Source organism: Trachemys scripta, unplaced genomic scaffold, assembly GCF_013100865.1.
Source record: "Trachemys scripta elegans isolate TJP31775 unplaced genomic scaffold, CAS_Tse_1.0 scaffold_97, whole genome shotgun sequence".
Lineage (NCBI taxonomy): Eukaryota > Metazoa > Chordata > Testudines > Emydidae > Trachemys > Trachemys scripta.
The window spans coordinates 20,301-37,942 of record NW_023260583.1 but is presented as its reverse complement, the minus strand read 5'-3'; the positions used below and the strand labels follow the sequence as shown (position 1 = coordinate 37,942).

The 17,642-nt window shown below is 55.1% G+C and overlaps 1 protein-coding gene across 2 annotated transcripts; it reads left to right on the top strand.

Annotated features, from left to right (window-relative positions):
- The first annotated feature begins 107 nt into the window (after positions 1-107).
- Positions 108-16,880, top strand: LOC117870666 (SH2B adapter protein 1-like). Of its 2 annotated transcripts, none has more exons than XM_034757901.1 (10): positions 108-1,191; positions 5,059-6,026; positions 8,543-8,644; positions 9,158-9,249; positions 9,507-9,613; positions 12,894-13,100; positions 13,799-14,016; positions 14,122-14,293; positions 15,246-15,381; positions 15,711-16,880. In XM_034757901.1, the coding sequence occupies exons 1-9, from the start codon at positions 1,128-1,130 to the stop codon at positions 15,344-15,346; spliced, it is 2,031 nt and encodes a 676-aa protein (XP_034613792.1). In that variant the 5' UTR covers positions 108-1,127; the 3' UTR covers positions 15,347-15,381; positions 15,711-16,880. The 2 variants fall into 2 exon arrangements, with proteins under 2 accessions (XP_034613792.1, XP_034613791.1); XM_034757900.1 differs by having other exon boundaries at positions 109-1,191; positions 15,246-15,342.
- Positions 16,881-17,642: the final 762 nt, after the last annotated feature.

Sequence of the window (17,642 nt, the reverse complement as noted above, 5' to 3'; positions counted from 1 at the left end):
GACACCCCTGCGCAGGGTGACACCGGCGACAGCCTGACACCCCTGCGCAGGGTGACACCGGCGACAGCCTGACACCCCTGCGCAGGGTGACACCGGCGACAGCCTGACACCCCTGCGCAGGGTGACACCGGCGACACCTGTTACAGCCGACACCAGTTACAGCTGTGACAGCCAGGTGACAGTCGTGCACAGGGTGACAGCCTGTCACCTGAGCCAGACTGGCAGGTGGGGAACGTGGGGACAAAGAGCAGTTCCCTTACCTGGTTGCAGTTTGTTACCACAGCGTCGGCGCATCCGTTTCTGCAACGTTGGCCAACCTAATAATTTCCAATTGTGACTTGTAGACAAGGTGTGAGTGAGCTCCCCTCTGACAGCTGGTGATGAGCTGGGGAGAGAAAAAGGCTTCAGGCCCAGATTGTATTTACATGAACACATCCACTCTGCCTTGGTATCCAGCAGACAGAGCTGTGCTGCCCAACTGATCAAGTTTGTCTGGTGTTGGGTTACAGCAGGAGTCATTAAATGTTGTTATTATAGGAGTAAAGGGCAACAGAACTGCGCTTAGCCTGTCCTGATTGAGGGGGTTACCCTCAGCCCTGGCACCTCTAGACTTGGCAGTTCATAGCCCCAGGATCTCTGGGTTTGCCACATCAATGATTAATGTAAAAAACTTGCTGGAGCCCTGGCACTTAATTGTTGGAACCCCAGCACCTTTTTCATTACAAATTAAGCATTGCTCACCATCAGCTGAACTGCACTCGGTAAGCAGGGGGTTGGATGCCAGTTCCCAGCGTAGAGAAAGGGTGGGGGACAGGTGTTTTGCTTGGTGGTGTCAACTCTGCCTAAGAGTCACAGGCGCCATTTGACCTGCCCCTCTCTCTGGTTTAAGGAAAGAGCTGATTAGGCTCCATAGTCTTTTGGTTTTTTAAGTGACCACTGATAATCTAAGGGCGTAGACTTGTTGCAGGACAGCATTTCTGTGGAAGACCCTGCCCAGGCTGCACTAGCAGTGAGGTTCCCCACTGAGAGCTGGTGGAACCTCAAGGGACCAACTCGCAGAGCTCACAGTGGGAGGTGGCAGCAGAAGGTGACGGCGTAGGGCCGTTGGCAGTGGAGTGAATGGTGGCATGACAAACAGCAGCCAGAGCGAGCAGCCGGAGCAAGTGGCGAGCGTCTGGAGGAAAGAACAAGGTGCCTTCTCCCCCCCAACCTCCCCCCGCAGGGTGGGAGGTGAACTCACATGAAAGCACCTCTGAATTCTGTGTCTCCACTGACCAAGGACAATAGCTATGAGTGGGGTGCAGTGGAGGGAGAAGGGAGGAGTACATTAAAGGAACATTTGTTTGTTGGACTACGTTTTAGTGACTTTGCTCCCAAATGCTAGATTTGTGACTGGGAAACTAATATAAATATACATTTCTTAGTAGGCCAAGATTTTTAAAATGCATTATTTGCCAAAGTAATTATCTCACATTGTTGCTATCTTGAGAGATCACTATCTTGGGGAATTTTAGTACTAAACATTTGTATTGTTATATTATAATTCATTTTACGTAAGAATGGTCATACTGGGTCAGACCAATTGTCCATCTAGCCCAGTATCCTGTCATCTGACAGTGTCCGATGCCAGGTGCCCCAGAGGGAATGAACTGAACAAGTAATCATCCAGTGATCCATCCCATGTCATCCACTCCCAGCTTCTGGTGCGCATAGACTAGGGACACTCAGAACATGATGTTGCATTCCTGCCCATCCTGGCTAATAGCCATTGATGGACTTGTCCTCCAGGAACTTACGTAGTTCTTTTTTGAACCCTCTTATAGTTTTGGCCTTCACACCATCCTCTGGCAAAGAGTTTGAAAGGTTGACTGTGCGTTGTGTGAAGAAATACTTCCTTGTGTTTGTTTGTTTTAAACCTGCTGCTTATTAATGTAATTGGGTGACCCCTAGGTCTTGTGTTATTTGAAGGGCTAAATAACACTTTCTTGTTCACTTTCTCCACACCAGTCAAGATTTTATAGACCTCTATCATATCCATTCTTAGACATCTCTTTTCCAAGCTGAAAAGTCCCAGTCTTATTAATCTCTCCTCATATGGAATCTATTTCATACCCCTAATCATTTCAGTTCTTCTCTGTACCTTTTCCAGTTCCAATATATCTTTTTTTGACATGGGGTGACCAGAACTGCATGCAGTATTCAAGATGTGGGCATACCGTGGGTTTATATATTAAAAATGGAGGAGCTTGGTTTGCCAAACTGACCAGCAAAGCCAATGCTGACAACCTACATTAAAAGGCTGCAAAACGCCAAGCCTCTGGACTGCGTCGACATGCAGAAAGCCTTGTAAGCCAGTCACTATCAAAGCCAATTTTAGAAGAACTTAACGAGGCTTTTAAGAATTCTGGAGACACAACACAGTTTTGAGAACAAATGTGGCTGTCACAACAATCGTACTTTCTATTTAAGCAAGAGATACCACACCCTGCAAACAGGAGTCCAATGTTAAATTCGTTTTCCGTTGTTAATCCTGAAGTTGGACACTGGTTCCGAACAAGACCAGCAAATGTTCGCTATCTTTCTGCAAGAAACTCAACTGGCTGGTTAGAAGCATGTGGTGCAGCAGTGAAAGGTTCAGCAGTTGAAAAAGTGAAGAACTCTCACTGCATTCAGAAAATGTGCATATGTGGCCGATGAATGAATCGATGCACATGGGCATCAATTATTAAGTCATTTTGATTATTTTCACGTCAGTAGCAGGCCAACAGCTGCATTTCTAGATGTTCAGATTATAGACGACACATCTGCTGCATCTCTGACAACCCACGTCTTAGAAGAGTTAATTGCTTGTAAATTGAACCCCAGAGAGATGGCTGCTTGTGCATTTGATGGAGCTGCAAACTTCTCTGGAAGACATAGTGGAGTATAAGCTTTGCTCAAAGAAAAGTATAACCCTAATCTCTCCTATACACAATGCAGAGACCATCTTCTCCAACTAGCACTAGTATGAGTGCAGAATCTTCAAAAGATATTTAAAAAGCCATCAGTTTAATGTATTCATTATACTCTCCCCCCCCCCCCCCCCAGCAAGAGTCCAGAAGGATTGAATGTCTTGGAAAAAAATATAAGATACAATGTGACTGAAGTTCAAATTAGTCCAACCTGGGAAAACCCTCTGGCTTTCTCATGAGTGATCCTTGGCTGTTGTCTTAAAATTACTGCAACCATTATTACTGGCTTTGGAAAGTATCTACCGAGATAGGACAGATCTAAGTAGTGAGGCTGGTGGACAACTTTTGCTACTAAGTTTACAGAAGACTATCACCATTCTCTCTCTCTTAAGTCTACTGTTGAAACGACTTGGGTCATTAAACAATGCCATCCAGGCATAGTAGATCTCTGTCCAGCAATAGATGCTACGCTTGGATCAATCAAAGAGAGAGCCATTGAAAATGTACTGGAAGAAGCAAAGACTTCAATCAAGAAGTTGACTAATGAAGGCACTTATATTGAATCCTTAAGTGAAGAAGACAAGAAGTGTTTGTTAAGACAGCTGAAAAAGTACACAGACTTGATTCTTACAAATCTACAACAGCGACTTCTGGATTCTACTCAACCTCCACGTAGCTTTTACAGATGCCTGTCTTATAAAACACCGACTGTTAAGTGAAGTGAGACACTACCAACAATGGGGCTGCCATGTGATCAGGACAGAGCAAAGAATTTGAACACAGAGTGGAATATCATACGATGAACGGACAAAGATTTGACTTCAACTTTTTCTTTTTCATCACTCGTGGCTTGACCTGATCTTTGTGCTATGTTTCCTGGGATGAAAAAAGTAGGAATACATCTCTTGCTACTCCCAGTCTCAACAGCTACAGTTGAGTGTTCTTTTTCCTCGTTGAATAGACGTTTGTGTTCTGAAAGGAGTTGCCTTCTGCATAATCATGAGCATATCCTGAAGGACTGGAAGTACCGGACACATGAGAAGCCACCAAAAAATGAATGCAGTACATTTGAGAAGTTCATTAACAGAGTTGTGCAAAATTACAAGAAGAAACCAAGAAGGATGTAGAAGTCGTGCTTCATAGCAGGCTTGAGTAGCCAACTTTAATTTGTATGATGATTTTAAAACATGAGTTAAATCTAATAAAATGGTTGTGAAACATTTTTCAGTTTTTACTATGGTGCCATACAGCCCACCTTCACCCTCACAGTCTAACCTCTCATCCGCCCTCAGTCCCCTGTAAATTTGAACACCCCCACTTAATTTCAATTCCCAGGGAAAACACTGGAGCTGGGGACCTGGCTGGGGCAGGAGCCCAGAGGAAGGAGGTTTGGGGGGATTAAGGGGCGCTGGGGGTGGGGGCCTGGCTGGGGGTGGGGATCTGGCTGGGGCAGGAGCTTGAAGGAAGGAGGTTTGGGGCAACTGAGGGGCACTGAGAAGGAGGCTAAGCCTGGGAGTAAGGGGAAAGGGGGAGGCAGAATGGTCGTTCCCCTCAGCCTTTTTCCTTCCCACGGTGCTGTCTCCCCCAATCCTCTCCAGTGTTACACCCTGGAGCCACCTTCTCCCTCTTGCCACCTGGACATCTCCCCAGCAACTCCCCTAGGCACTTCATTGCCCCTTCTTCCCAGGGGAATCCTCCAGCCCATCTTCCCTTCCTGGGGTTCATGCCCCCTTGGTGCAGTGGCCTGGGTGCAGTGCCCTCCCACATACTCCCACAGCCCAGCACCATGCTCCCCAGGGTATCTCTAGGGGCTCTCTCCAGCCCCTTCCCATCCACCACCCTGAGGTCTCTGTGCTGTGCCCTCTTCCCACCCTAGAGTTCCACCCCCACAGGATCTTCTGTCACCTTTGCTTAGCTTCCCGGCCATGTGGTGTGTCCTGGGGCTATTTCTTCTCTCACTCTGGAGCTGTGCCCCCTTTACCCATCGCTTCCTGGTGCCCCCCCCAAAGTCCCCCTATGGAGCTCTGCTCCCCTGGCCTCTGGGGTCACCCCACAGCGCTACATTTCCTGCTTGTCTTCTCACTCTCTGTCTCCCCCACTCTCCCAGGTGAGCACGACAGTAGCAGCAGCAGCAGCCTCCTGGTGGTCAGGATCCTGGCGCCCAGCCCCTCCTGGGGCCCCTGTCTCCTGGACAGTGGCAGCAGCATGAACGGCAGCGTGGCGCCACCGGGGGTGGTGGAGGCGGCGGCAGCACCGCTGCCCTCGCCCGGCTGGCGGGATTTCTGCGAGGCCCATGCCCGGGCAGCCGCCCTGGACTTCGCACGGCGTTTCCGCGCTTTCCTGAGCGAGAACCCCCAGTTTGCAGCACCAGGGGCTGAGGCTGCCTTCTCCCGCCGCTTTGCGGAGCACTTCGTGGAGCACTTCGAGGCCGAGGTGAGCCGGGCCTGTGCCGGCGACTCACCCCCCCGCTGCGACATCGCTCCCTTCACTGGTGCCCACCATTGCCCTGGGGGCGCCTCCTCCTCCTCCACCCGCGACCTCTCCGAGACCTGCAGCGACTCCTCGGTGGCCTCTCCGGTGGAGCCACAGCCCGGCCTGGCCTCGGGGTTGTCCAGCAGCCAGTCTCGTAGCTCTGAGGACGTCTCCGCCTCTGCCGCGACTGCCAGCACGAAGCCTAAGCTCAAGAAGCGTTTCTCCCTGCGCAACGTCAGCCGCAGTGTGCGGGGCAGCATGCGAGGCATCCTGCAGTGGAAGAGCTCAGCCGAGTCCCCCACCGAGGAGGAGGCTGGCGGGGCCAACACCAATTCCAACTCCTCAGGGGGTGGGGCCGCGGACTCCTTGCCCACCGAGCGCTGGACACACAAGTTTGAGAGGCTGCGGCTCAGCAAGACGCCTGCCCCCAAAGTGGAACTGTCCAGTGTGCGCCGGGAGGGGCTACTCAATTATATCGTGGCCGATGACAGCGGAGGGGGGGGTGGTAGCCGGGCCCGATGGCAGAAATGCCGGCTGCTGCTGCGGAAGGCAGGCAAGGGAGAGGGCGAGGGCTACCTGCTGGAGTTCTACATCCCCCCCAAGGTGAGAGGCAGTGGGAGTTGTGTCCCATCCTGGGGGGCAGCCCCCCACCTGATGGGATTCTTCATGGGGGGGCTGCTAGTAGGGATTGGCCGGGGGAGCCTCAGGTCCAGGGTGGCAGAGAGCTGCGGTTCAGGATTAAGGAGCATTGCTAGAGCTGTACATATTGTGAGAGACGAGGTGGAATGAAAGGTGTTCTGGAGACAGGCTTCTGGGTACCTTGCCTGGCTTTGGGAGGAGAGTGGGGGTTTAGCGGGGTACAGCAGTGGATCTTAACCTTTCCAGACTACTGTACCCTTTTCAGGAGTCTGATTTGTCTTGTGTACCCCAAGTTTTATCTCTCTTAAAAACTACTGGGCTCATATAAATGTTGTACTTACATTTCAATGTATAGTGCATAGAGCAGTATAAACACATCATTGGCTGTATGAAATTTTAGTTTGTACTAGGGCTGTCAAATGATTAAAAAAATTGCGAGTAATCATGAGATTAAAATTTAATCGTGATTAATTACCATTTTAATTGCACTGCTAAACAATCATAGAATACCATTTAAATATTTTTGGATGTTTTCTACATTTTCAAATATATTGATTTCAATTACAACAGAGAATACAAAGTTTACACTGCTCACTTTATATTATATTTTATTACAAATATTTGCACTGTAAAAAAAAAAAAAAAAAAACAAGAGAGAGAGAGTATTTTTCAGTTCAGCTCATACAAGTCCTGTAGTGCTATCTCTTTATCATGAAAGGGCAACTTATGAATGTAGAATGTTTTGGTTTTGGTTTGGTTTTTTTACATAACTGCACTCAAAATGAAAGCAATGTAAAACTTTAGAGCCTACAAGTTCACTACTTCTTGTTCAGCCAATTGCTAAGAGAAACAAGTTTATTTACATTCACAGGAGATACTGCTGCCCACTTCTTATTTACAGTCACGTAAAAGTGAGAACAGGTGTTCTCATGGCACTGTTGTTGCTGGCGTTGCAAGGTATTTACATGCTAGGTATGCTAAACATTCGTATGCCCCTTCATGCTTCGGCCATCATTCCAGAGAACATGCTTCCATGCTGATGACGGGTTTTGCTTGATAATGATCCAAAGCAGTGCAGACCAACACACGTTCATTTTCATCATCTGAGTCAGATGCCACCAACAGAAGGATGATTTTTGGGGGGGTGGTTCAAGTTCTGTAGTTTCCAAATCGGAGTGTTGCTCTTTTAAGACTTCTGAAAGCAAGCACCACACCTCGTCCCTCTCAGATTTTGGAAGGCACTTCAGGCTCTTAAACCTTGTGTCAAGTGCTGCAGCTGTCTTTAGAAATCTCACATTGGGACCTTCTCTGCATTTTGTCAAATCTGCAGTGAAAGTGTTCTTAAAACAAACAACGTGCTGGGTCATCATCCAAGACTGCTATAACATTAAATATCTGGCAGAACACAGGTAAAACCACAGAGCAGGAGACATACAATTCTCCCTCAAGGAGCTCAGTCACAAATTTAATTAATGCGTTATTTTTTGAACGAGCGTCGTCAGCATGGAAGCATGTCTTCTGGAATGGTTCATGAAGGGGCGTATGAACGTTTAGCATATCTGGCATGTAAATACCTTGCAATGCCAGCTACAAAAGTGCCATCTGAATGCCTTCTTCTCACTGTCTGGTGACGTAAATCAGAAGCGGGCAGCATCTCCGGTAAATGTAAACAAACTTGTTTGTCTTAGCGATTGACTGAACAAGAAGTAGGACTGAGTGGACTTGCTCTGGAGTTTTACACTATTTTGTGTTTGAGTGCAGTTATGTCAGAATCTACATTTATCAGTTGCACTTTCACGATAAAGAGATTGCACTACAGTACTTGTATGAGATGAATTAAAAATACTATTTATTTTGTTTTTTTACAGTGCAAATATTTGTAATAAAATATTTAAAGTGAGCAGTGTACGCTTTGTGTTCTGTGTTGTAATCAAAATCAATTTATTTGAAAAGGTAGAAAAACATCCAAAAGTATTTATAATAAATGTAAATTGGTATTCTATTATTCTTTATTTAGTGCAATTAAAACTGTGATTAATCACAATTAATTTGTTTGTTTAATTTGTTTTGAGTTAATCACTTGAATTAACTGCAATTAATTGACAGCCCTAGTTTGTATTGACTTCGCTAGTGCTTTTTCTGTAGCTGTTGTAAAATTAGGCAAATGTCTAGATGAGTTGATGTACCCTCTGGAAGAACTCTGCGTATCCCCAGAGGTACACATACCCCTGTTTGAGAACCACCGGGGTAGAGCGGGGGTAGGAGAGTCAGGTTGGACTCCTGGGTTCCTGATCTGGCTGTGCAATCTTGGCAAAGTCCCTTCCCTGGGCTGCACCCTCAGTGTAACAGGTCAGTAATGACTCCTGTCCCATCACACTTGGCCTGACACAGCCCTGTGTGGGGAGGGGATGAATGGCCCGGCCCAGGGCTGGGTTGATTGCGGGTCCCATCTTACCTTGCTGTCTCTCACCTGCCCTCAGTCCACCAAGGCCCGGGTCAGCATCCTCTGCTCAGCGGTGACAGATGTGCGCACCACCACGCCGCTGGAGATGCCTGACAAGGAAAACACCTTTGTCTTAAAGGTGGGTGCGGGGGACTGGGAGGCGCTGTGGGGGGAATTGCTCACGGGGGGGGGAATCAGCCACACCCCTTCCTTGCACCACTGCTGTCGTGGATTAAGCACGGGGCTGGGGTGGAGCAGGTGGAACCATCTGAGGGCTGTGACACACACCCCCCACCGGGGGGGGGGAGCAGGGAGGAGGGGATCATCCCCCAGTGCTAAGGGTCTGAGCAGGAAGCCCCAGCTGTGGGGCCAGGCTGTGGAGATGTTCTGTGGGGGAGGGGTGTAATTGGGTTCTGGGAGGTTGGGGGTGGCCCCACAGGCATGTGCAGGAGGAGTTCTGGAAGATGTCCTGGGGGTGCCGTGCTGGTGGGGGAGGGGAGGAGGGGGGTGGGAGCACCTGAGGCTGGAGTGGCAGAAGAGGGGTGCCATAGGGCTGGGGGATTGAGATGCTGGAGGGGTGGAGGGAGGAGCACCATGAGGGACTGGGAAGGGGGTGCCCGGGGCACTGGTGCTGACCCGGTGTACCTGGCAGATGGAGAACTCTCTCGAGTACATCCTGGAGACGGTCGATTCGCTGCAGATGAGGTCGTGGCTGGCCGACATCCAGGACTGCATGAGCCCGGGGTGAGTGAGCCAGCGTCCGGCCGCAACCCCAGCTCTGACATCTCCCCATCACGGCAACAGGGCTCCGGGTCCCCTTCGCCTTGCTGTGGGATCCCCCTGTGCCACCAACTCCTCCACCCCCTGCATTGCCCTGGCTTCCTTCTCCGGGCCTGCGCTCAGTGCAGGGTCCAGATCCCTGTTCCTAGGAGGGGGAGCCAGGCAGCATCCCCCTGGGTGGGGGTGTCCTTCACCTGTGAATCATGCCGGTGTCCCTGCAGGGAGAACACGGACAGCACAGACCTTCCCTGCCTCAACCACTCGGAGAGCATGCCAAGCCGGGAGCTACCCCTGCTGCCCAGCGAGAGCAACGAGCAGCTCTCCCAGGGTGAGTGTCAGCAGAGACCCCCGGTCCTGCCAGCCCCCCGAACCACCCCCAAGCCATCTTCCCCCGTAACCAAATCCCCAACCTCTCTACCCCGTACCCTCCCCAGGCCTGCCTCTTCTCCCCCCAAACCAGCACCCCGTAGCTGGCCCCCCTGCCCTGCATCCCCATTTACCAGGGGCCTGTAGCCAGCCCCCTTCCCAAGCCCTGCCTCCTCCCATACCATAGATGGATGGCATGCTCCCAGCCCCCTCCGGCTCTGTCCCAAAGCCGCAGGGTCGGTGCTATGGCCACAGCTTTGGAACAGTCTCTCAGAGGACCTGTTCAGTGAGCCAGACCCCCTGGGGTCTCTCTTCTTCCTGGATAAGCCATGTGGCTTCACTGCCTGCTTAGACTGGACCTCTGGGCTGCAGCCTCCTGCTTCCCCCAGCTCTGCCCAGCGAGTCCCGCTAACCCAGACCCTGGCAGAGACGTGCCCACACTGCCGGGACGGTGCCCCTCGCCCAGTGTGGCAGGGACAGCCCCATAGCGCTGGCGTGCAGTCGGGTGTGTTAGCTGGCCACGGCACAGGGAGCCCTTAGGGTAGCGCAGAGGGGTGCAGGTTACAGCCCAGTCCGTTCTGCTCAGCCCAGAGCCCCCCCAGGCTGTGGGGAGTCCCTTGGGGAAGGCTCTCTCCCTGTCTGTTTGATCTTCTTTGTCAGGCTCCCAGGTTGTGGTCTGCTGGAGGCAGTCAGGGTACTTCCCCTCCCTTCCCCCTCCCCCCAGTCCTTTTCCCCCAAGCTGGGGAGATGCAGCTCAGACCCCTGCTAAGAGGTGGGTTTGGCATTCCCTTGACCGGACTGCCGTGTCCCCTTAGCTCTCCAGCCTGGTGCCTTGGACACTGCTCACGCGCAGCCCCTAGCATGGGCAGCCACTCGCAGATGTTTACATGAAGCTCTCCCAGCCAGCCATGAGTCGACACAGGGTGGCACCCGCATATCCCCTGTTCCAGCTCTGGCCCCCCCGTAATGTGCGTCTTACACTGCTCAGTAGCCCACTGGACAATACAAGCTCATAGACAGTTGAACATCCCAACAAAGGGTAACGTTCATGCACCAGCCTTTGTTGTCTCAAGTCGAGGTTTCTTAAACACTTCAATTGAACCAGCTGGTTTAGAGAAAACAGTAAACAGAGTTTATTATCTGGAGAAAGACCCAGTTAAGTGATAAGGGAAAAGGCATAAAAGTCAGAATTGGTTACAAAAGAAAAAGATAAAACCACTAGCTAATTCCTAAACTTTACCAAGCTCAATAAGATTTGAAGCAAACATCATTCTCTCCACACCAGATGCTGCCGGTAATTCTCAGTTCATAGGCTCTCTCTCCTTTCAGCCTGGGACTACTCCCCTTAGTTCAATACCCTGCAGGTCTTCATTGATGTAGGAGGAGAGGAGAGGTGGCTAGAGGCGTTTCCCCCTCTTTGACACCCCAAGCCTTCTGTGCTGGACAAGCCCTTGCTGGGTCATAGGGCCCGCGGTTCCATGGTGTAGATCAGCTCAGGTGAATTGTAAATTTCCTGTTTGCAAGTCCCCTGCTGGTGAATCGCTGATTAAGCAGGCAGTGATCTTTTAGCCCCTAGCTGGCATGGCTTTGTCTCTGAGAAATTGGCTTATGGGGTGTGACGAACTGGGCCTGTTCTCACTGTGGTCTGTGAATGCTGACAGGGGAGTGTGACTAGGATGGTCTGCATTGCAGGATGGGATCTGCCCGAGGGCGCATACCTGAGTGTGTAACATGAGAACCCAGGAAGGGGTTGAAGGGGAGGCGACTCCTGAGCCCGGGAAACTGAACAAGGCTGTGGGAGGGGTCGCTGAAGGCAGAGTGCTGGAAGCAGGCAGGGAGAGAGGGCTGGGGGGCAGAGATGGCTCTGACCTCCCAAGGGGGGCTGGGCTGGGATGCCCGGGGACCCCAAGATGGACCTAACTGAGGGGGTCCCTGTTGTCTGTGCCTGCAAGACCTGTCTTGGACTGTATTCCTGTCATCCAAATAAACCTTCTGCCTTACTGGCTGGCTGAGAGTCATGGTGAATCGCAGGAAGCCGGGGGTGCAGGGCCCTGAGTCCCCCAATACTCTGTGACATGGGGTTATGCAGAATCACAACATATTTCACTAACAATCATACAGTAAAACCTCATAATTTGACATGAAGTGTTGTTACACACATTTCAACGGGGCTGTGATGTTCAGCAGATTGAGTTTTCAAATGATACCTCACAAGGCACACTTTGTACCAAATAGATCGCAGCCATATAAAAGTGGTGACCATGGAGTACAGGGTGTCACAGCAGGGAAATCGGTATGTCTCTGGGTTGTTGGTTGCTAGGTATTGGATTTGTCATTGTCTTCTGAAGAGCTCCACTGATATGGGATCTAAGGGTCCAGACAACTAGGCGACTCCCACACCTGTGTCCTAGCCTGGTGAGAGCACACAGACCTGTTCTCCCCTCTGAGCAACAATGCAGCACAGGAGGGAAACTCTGGTGCACACACACCAACCTGTATAAAATGTTACAAAAAATTGTCACTTTGTGACAACCTGCCATACCAGCACCCTAACTCCATAACTGGTCCCCAAACCCCACTCTTCTCCCCCCCCCCCCCCGGTCCCAGCCCCCCTATACTTGGTCCCCCCCCAGCCCTTCCTCTAGACCAGCTCCTTCAGCCATCTTCTCCCCTACACCTGCCACGCTAGACACATAGCCTGTCTCTCCATCCCCAGCTCCCTTCTCCCCAGCCTGGTTCCTCCTTTTCACACTTGGCTCCTGACTCCTCTTCCATCCACTGCTTCTGGGTGCAGTGACCCAGCACAGCCAAAGCTGGCATGGGCTTCCCTGTGGCTGGGAGGTGATGCAGAAAGTGTTACCCCCTGGGCCCAGGGGATCTCGAAGCAGCCATGGGCTGAGGGTGTCTTATTCAGGGGTGGGGTCTGCAGGGGTGGCAGTGACTAGAGAGAGGAGACACGGTAGACAATAACGGAGAGAAGAGGGAGCTGAGATGGGTACATGGGGAATGGTGGATCCAGAGAATGTGCTGCCCTGGGCCAGTGGAACTGCCCGCCACGGGATCACACTGCGTTCAGGAATTGGGTGCTTTCAGAGAAAACCAGACCAGCTGGACCTGCTGAGGAGGGAGCATGAGCCACACAGCATGGGATGGCCTCAGCATGAGCCAACCCTGAACTGGGTCTGTCCCAGCGCCCCCAGCTCTGTGGGGATTGGTAACTTCATTTGCATCTGTCCCCCCAGGTGCGTATGGGGGTCTGTCCGAGCGCCCCTCGGCTTCCATCTCCCCCAGCTCCATCTCCATTGCTGCTTCCCACTTCAACTCCATGGAGCTGCTGCCTCCGGAGCTGCCCCCCCGGGTCCCCATCGATGAGGCAGCTGAGCGGCTGCAGGGTCCGTACCCCCCTGGCCTGCTGCACACGCCCTTCCCCGACACTCCTGACGCCACAGGTACGGAGCAGGGGAGTCCATGCGGGGATACTGGGGGAGGAGTAATGAGTTCGGGGGGACCATGTAGCCAGAGATGGGGGGGTTTCCAGGAGGTGTGTGTCAGGAGTGGGACCCAGAGTGGAAAAGAGATTTTGTGGGAAGCAAAGGTGTAATTGGGAAGGGGGTGTGGGATGAGGGGGAGGTCTCTGGTGGTGGGTGTGCTTGGGGGGCTGGGGATACCAGGTCTGTAGGAGGGGCATGCTGGGGGGGTGTACTGGGTCTGGTGGGCATGTGTTCAGGGGAGGGGGGAATGGGTCTGGGGGAACGTGCCAGGGACGGGGGCCGAGTGGGGAGCAGGTTGGGGGGATGTGCCAGGGATGGGGCTGAGAGGAGGAGGAGGAGGAGGTTGGGGTGAAGGGACAGCTGCTGAGTGGGGAGCAGGTCAAGGGGACGTGCCGGGGACGGGGGCCGAATGGGGAGCAGGTTGGGGGGATGTGCTGGGGACAAGGGCTGAGCGGGGAGCAGGTCAGGGAGAAGGGACGGGGACTGAGCGGGGAGCAGGTCGGGGGGACATGCCAGGGACTGGGCTGAGTGGGGAGCAGGTCGGGAGAATGTGCCAGGGACGGGGCCGAGTGGGGAGCAGGTCGGGAGAAGGGGACGGGGACTGAGCGGGGAGCCGTGCCCCCCGTGTGCTGTTTCACTCCCCTTTCCCGTGTCAGGCTCGTTCCTGTTCCAGGGGGAGCCGGACCCCGGGGGGGGCGACCCAGAGCACCCCCTCTCCGAGTACCCCTGGTTCCACGGCACCTTGTCCCGGCTGAAGGCTGCCCAGCTGGTCCTGGCTGGCGGCCCCAGCAGCCATGGTGTCTTCCTGGTGCGACAGAGTGAGACCCGGCGTGGGGAGTACGTGCTGACCTTCAATTTCCAGGGCAAGGCCAAGGTGAGTGCCCGAGCCCGTGGACCCATCCCAGAGAAGGGCCAGGAGCCCTGGGGCCGTGGAGCCTGTGGCCGTGGTCTGACCCGCTTCTCCCCTTCCCCCCGCCAGCACCTGCGCCTGTCGCTGAACGAGGATGGGCAGTGCCGCGTGCAGCACCTCTGGTTCCAGACCATCTTTGACATGCTGGAGCACTTCCGAGTGCACCCCATCCCGCTGGAGTCAGGCGGCTCCAGCGACGTCACCCTGGTTAGCTATGTGGTGGCCTCGCAGCGGCTGCATGGTGAGAGCGTGGCGGGGGGCCCTGCTGCACCAGGAGTGGGGGGCGGCAGCCCCAGGGCACTGTGGGGTGGGTGTGCCGGGCGCCCGGAAGGGCACATCAGCTGCAGTTCCATTGGAGGCTCACAGCTCATTCATAACTGGCTGGAGGAGGTGTGGCTGGAGGCTCCCTGTCCGCCTGCTCCCCCGTGGGCTCTGGGGGGGGAGGGGAGCCATGGGGCTGGCTGTTCCCTCTCTGTCTGTCTGTCTGTCTGCGAGGCTGGGTCTCCGTGCCGTGGGGGTTCCCATCCGGCTGTCTGGAGAGTGTCTGTCAGGGGAGGGGCATTTCCAAGCCCAGGCTGGTTGTTCCCCATCTGGCTTGGGGGAATGTGTTTGAGTCTTGCTGCCTGGAAGAGGAAGCATGCATGTGGTTGTGGGGGAGGGCTTGTGTCTATCTGGGGCTGGGGGAATGTGTGGAGGGAGGTGGGTGTGTATCTGGCTCAGCAGGGCGGGGGGGGGGAGGGGAGACGGGCATCGCCTGTGTCTGGCTCAGGGAGGTAGGTGCATGTGTCCAGGGGGGCAGAGGGAGGTGGGCTCATGCGTCTGGCTCGGGGATCGGGGGGGAGTGTGTGGGTCCAGCTGGGGGTGGGGGATGGAGGTGGGTGTGGCGTGCATACGGCTTGGTGGGGAAGGATGTGGGCGCAGTGTGTGTATGGTTCGGGAGGGAGGGAGGTGCTTGGGGAAGGCGGGCATGGGTCCATCGGGGGGGAAGGGAGGGCGCAGTTGTGTTAGGAGAGCGGGTCGTTCAAGCCCTATTTGGCAGTTGTCCTGTCCTATGACTGTCCATCCGTCTGTGCTTTGTCTGTCCCCCCAGGCCGGGCGGCTGTCCCCGTCTGTCCCCCCGCACATCCATCTGTCTGTCCCCGTATCTGACGGGCGTCTCTGTCTTCCCCCCCTCGTGCCCCCCACCCCTGCAGGCAGGGACAGGGCGGGCAGCCGAGCCGCCGCCTGTGAGCCGACCCAGCGCAGCCCTGACTCGCCCGGCCTCGTCTCCATCGGCGCGAATGACTGTTTGTAAGTGTGAGCCGCGCCGGGGGGCCTGGCCCCGAGGGAGTGAGTGTCTGTTGTGTGCGCCATGGCCCATCATGCCATCCATGGGGGGTGGGGGCGTGTCTGTGAGCTGCCGCTGCTCACCCCTATTCCCCAGAGCTCCCGCGGGCAGGGGGCTGTTACAGATGTTGGGGGGCAGCAGCTGCTAGGGGAGAGGGGTCCTAGGTCTGTCAGGCTGGCCCTCACGGCCTCCTGTGTGGCCCTGTCCCTGATGTGGGGAGTGGGGGGCTGTCACCCTGTTATTGATCGGGGGGTGGGGGCTGGGGTTTCAGTGTCAAGGGCATCAGCTAACACCTGACCCCGTCTGTCTGTCTGTCTGTCTGTCTCCACAGAGCCGAGCACCTCCCATAGCCGGCCCCCCCAGCCCCCATCCTGGCACGCAGCTCTGGAGGAGGGGCCCCTGCAGCCCCCTTGGCTCGTCCCCGAAGCCCCAGCCCCCGGCAACCTCTCCCTGCCGGAGGAGGAGGAGGAAGGGGGCACCACAGGGGACCCGGAGGACGGGGCCACGGGGAGGTTCCTGCAGCTCCAGGCTGAGGAGCCAGAGGGAGACACGGGCCATGCCCGGGCCGTCAACAACCAGTACTCCTTCGTCTGAGCCACGTTGGGGGTGGGGCAGCCCCACTGAGCACCCCCGGGGCCCTGCCTCAAGGGAGCCCCAGCCCCACTGTATGCCCCCGGGCCCCGTGAGAGGGGGGCCAGCCCCCTTGAATCAGCTTCCCAACCTCCCACCTTACATGTGATCATTGAGCCTCTCCCCTCCCCGCAAGGTTGGCCTCAGCGGTACAGAGCCCATTGGGGCATGAAGGTACGTTGCCCCCCCATTGGCAGAGGGGCTGGGCACCGAAACACTACAGGGCAGGGCTTCTAGAGCGCTACGGGGAGTAAGGGACTGGTCTTCTCAAGGCCAGGGGGTCTGTCCCTCTCCCCCCCTTCCCCCCGGCTCCGCACGCTGTCACTGAATGTATCGGGTCTCCGAATGTATTCTCATGCATCCCCCAGTGTGACCTCTGACCCCAGGGCGTTCAGCCCCCTTCTGGCCCTGTCCTCCTCCTCCCACCCCAAAGCAACATATTTATACACCTCCCAGAGCCAGTCTAGGGCTACGGGCCAGGCCCCGACACCCTACGTTCGACTGGCTGCACCTTACGGACCCCCCAGTAAATTAAAGAGAAGATACTATATATGTCTGTCCCCTCGTATGTCCCCCAACCTGTGCGCTGCCCCCATCTGTTCTCTCCTCCCTGCCCGGTCTCACCCCGCACAGCAGTGCCCCCCGCCCTCCACAGCGCACCCTCCTTGCCCCCTTTGAAAATTATTTTTCTACTGTGGAGTAGTTAGACTATCCTCCCCCGACCCAGCCCTGGACCCTACCCCACCCCAGCCCCGTGACTCTGCTGTGTCTGGTTTTTAGTTGGCCGGGGTCCGTTTGTTGGTTTTTTGTTCATTTTTTTGGTGTTTGTACGAACCTCGTTCACCTTTTAAAGAAAAAGAGGGAAAGAAAAGCTCGACTGCAGTAGCAGTGGCTCCGTCTCTTCTGTGCCCTGGGGTCTGGATCATCACACACCCCGCACTGGCCTTGCCCCCAGGAGCGGCCACCCCAGCGCCAAAGGAGTGTGAGACACCCCTCCCCCCAAGGGCCTGGGGACAGTGCTCGCAAAGGAGTGGGGTGACTATGGCGGAGTAAATGTCCCCCCCCGGGCATGGGGGGGCTAAAGAGACACCCCCTGCGCCCAGTGTGGGAGCGGGTCCCTGGGGGATAAATACTCCCCTGTGCCTCCCAGGGCAAAGGCTGCAAGGAGCTGGGCCAGTGCTGGGAAGGGAGGGGCCTAAGATCTCTCCCCCAGGCCAGAGTCACCAACATGCTGACTGTGAGGGTACAGGATAGACACCCGCTGAGCCCCAGCCGCTAGGGTAAACCCCACCCCCGGCCTCCAGAGCCCGTGCTGCTGCTGAGGGCGTGCAGCCCCCTCTGCCCGGGCTCTGGCCTCGTCCCTCCCGCTCAGCACCGCAGTCTGGCTGTGCGGGGGGCCTGCAGCGGGTGCTGCATGGTCAGTGCAAACGTGTGGCGCTGACCCCTGGCCAGAGCTGGTCACAGCTCAGCTGGGACCCCTGTGGGGACAGTATGGGATACCCCCTGCCCCAGACTGGAGCAGTGGGGCCTGCCCCCTGGTGCTGCTGGGGGTGAGTAATGGCATGGGGGGGTGAAGGATAACCCACCCCCCCCGCACCCCATGGCTGCGCAGCTCACACGGGGGGCAGGCCCC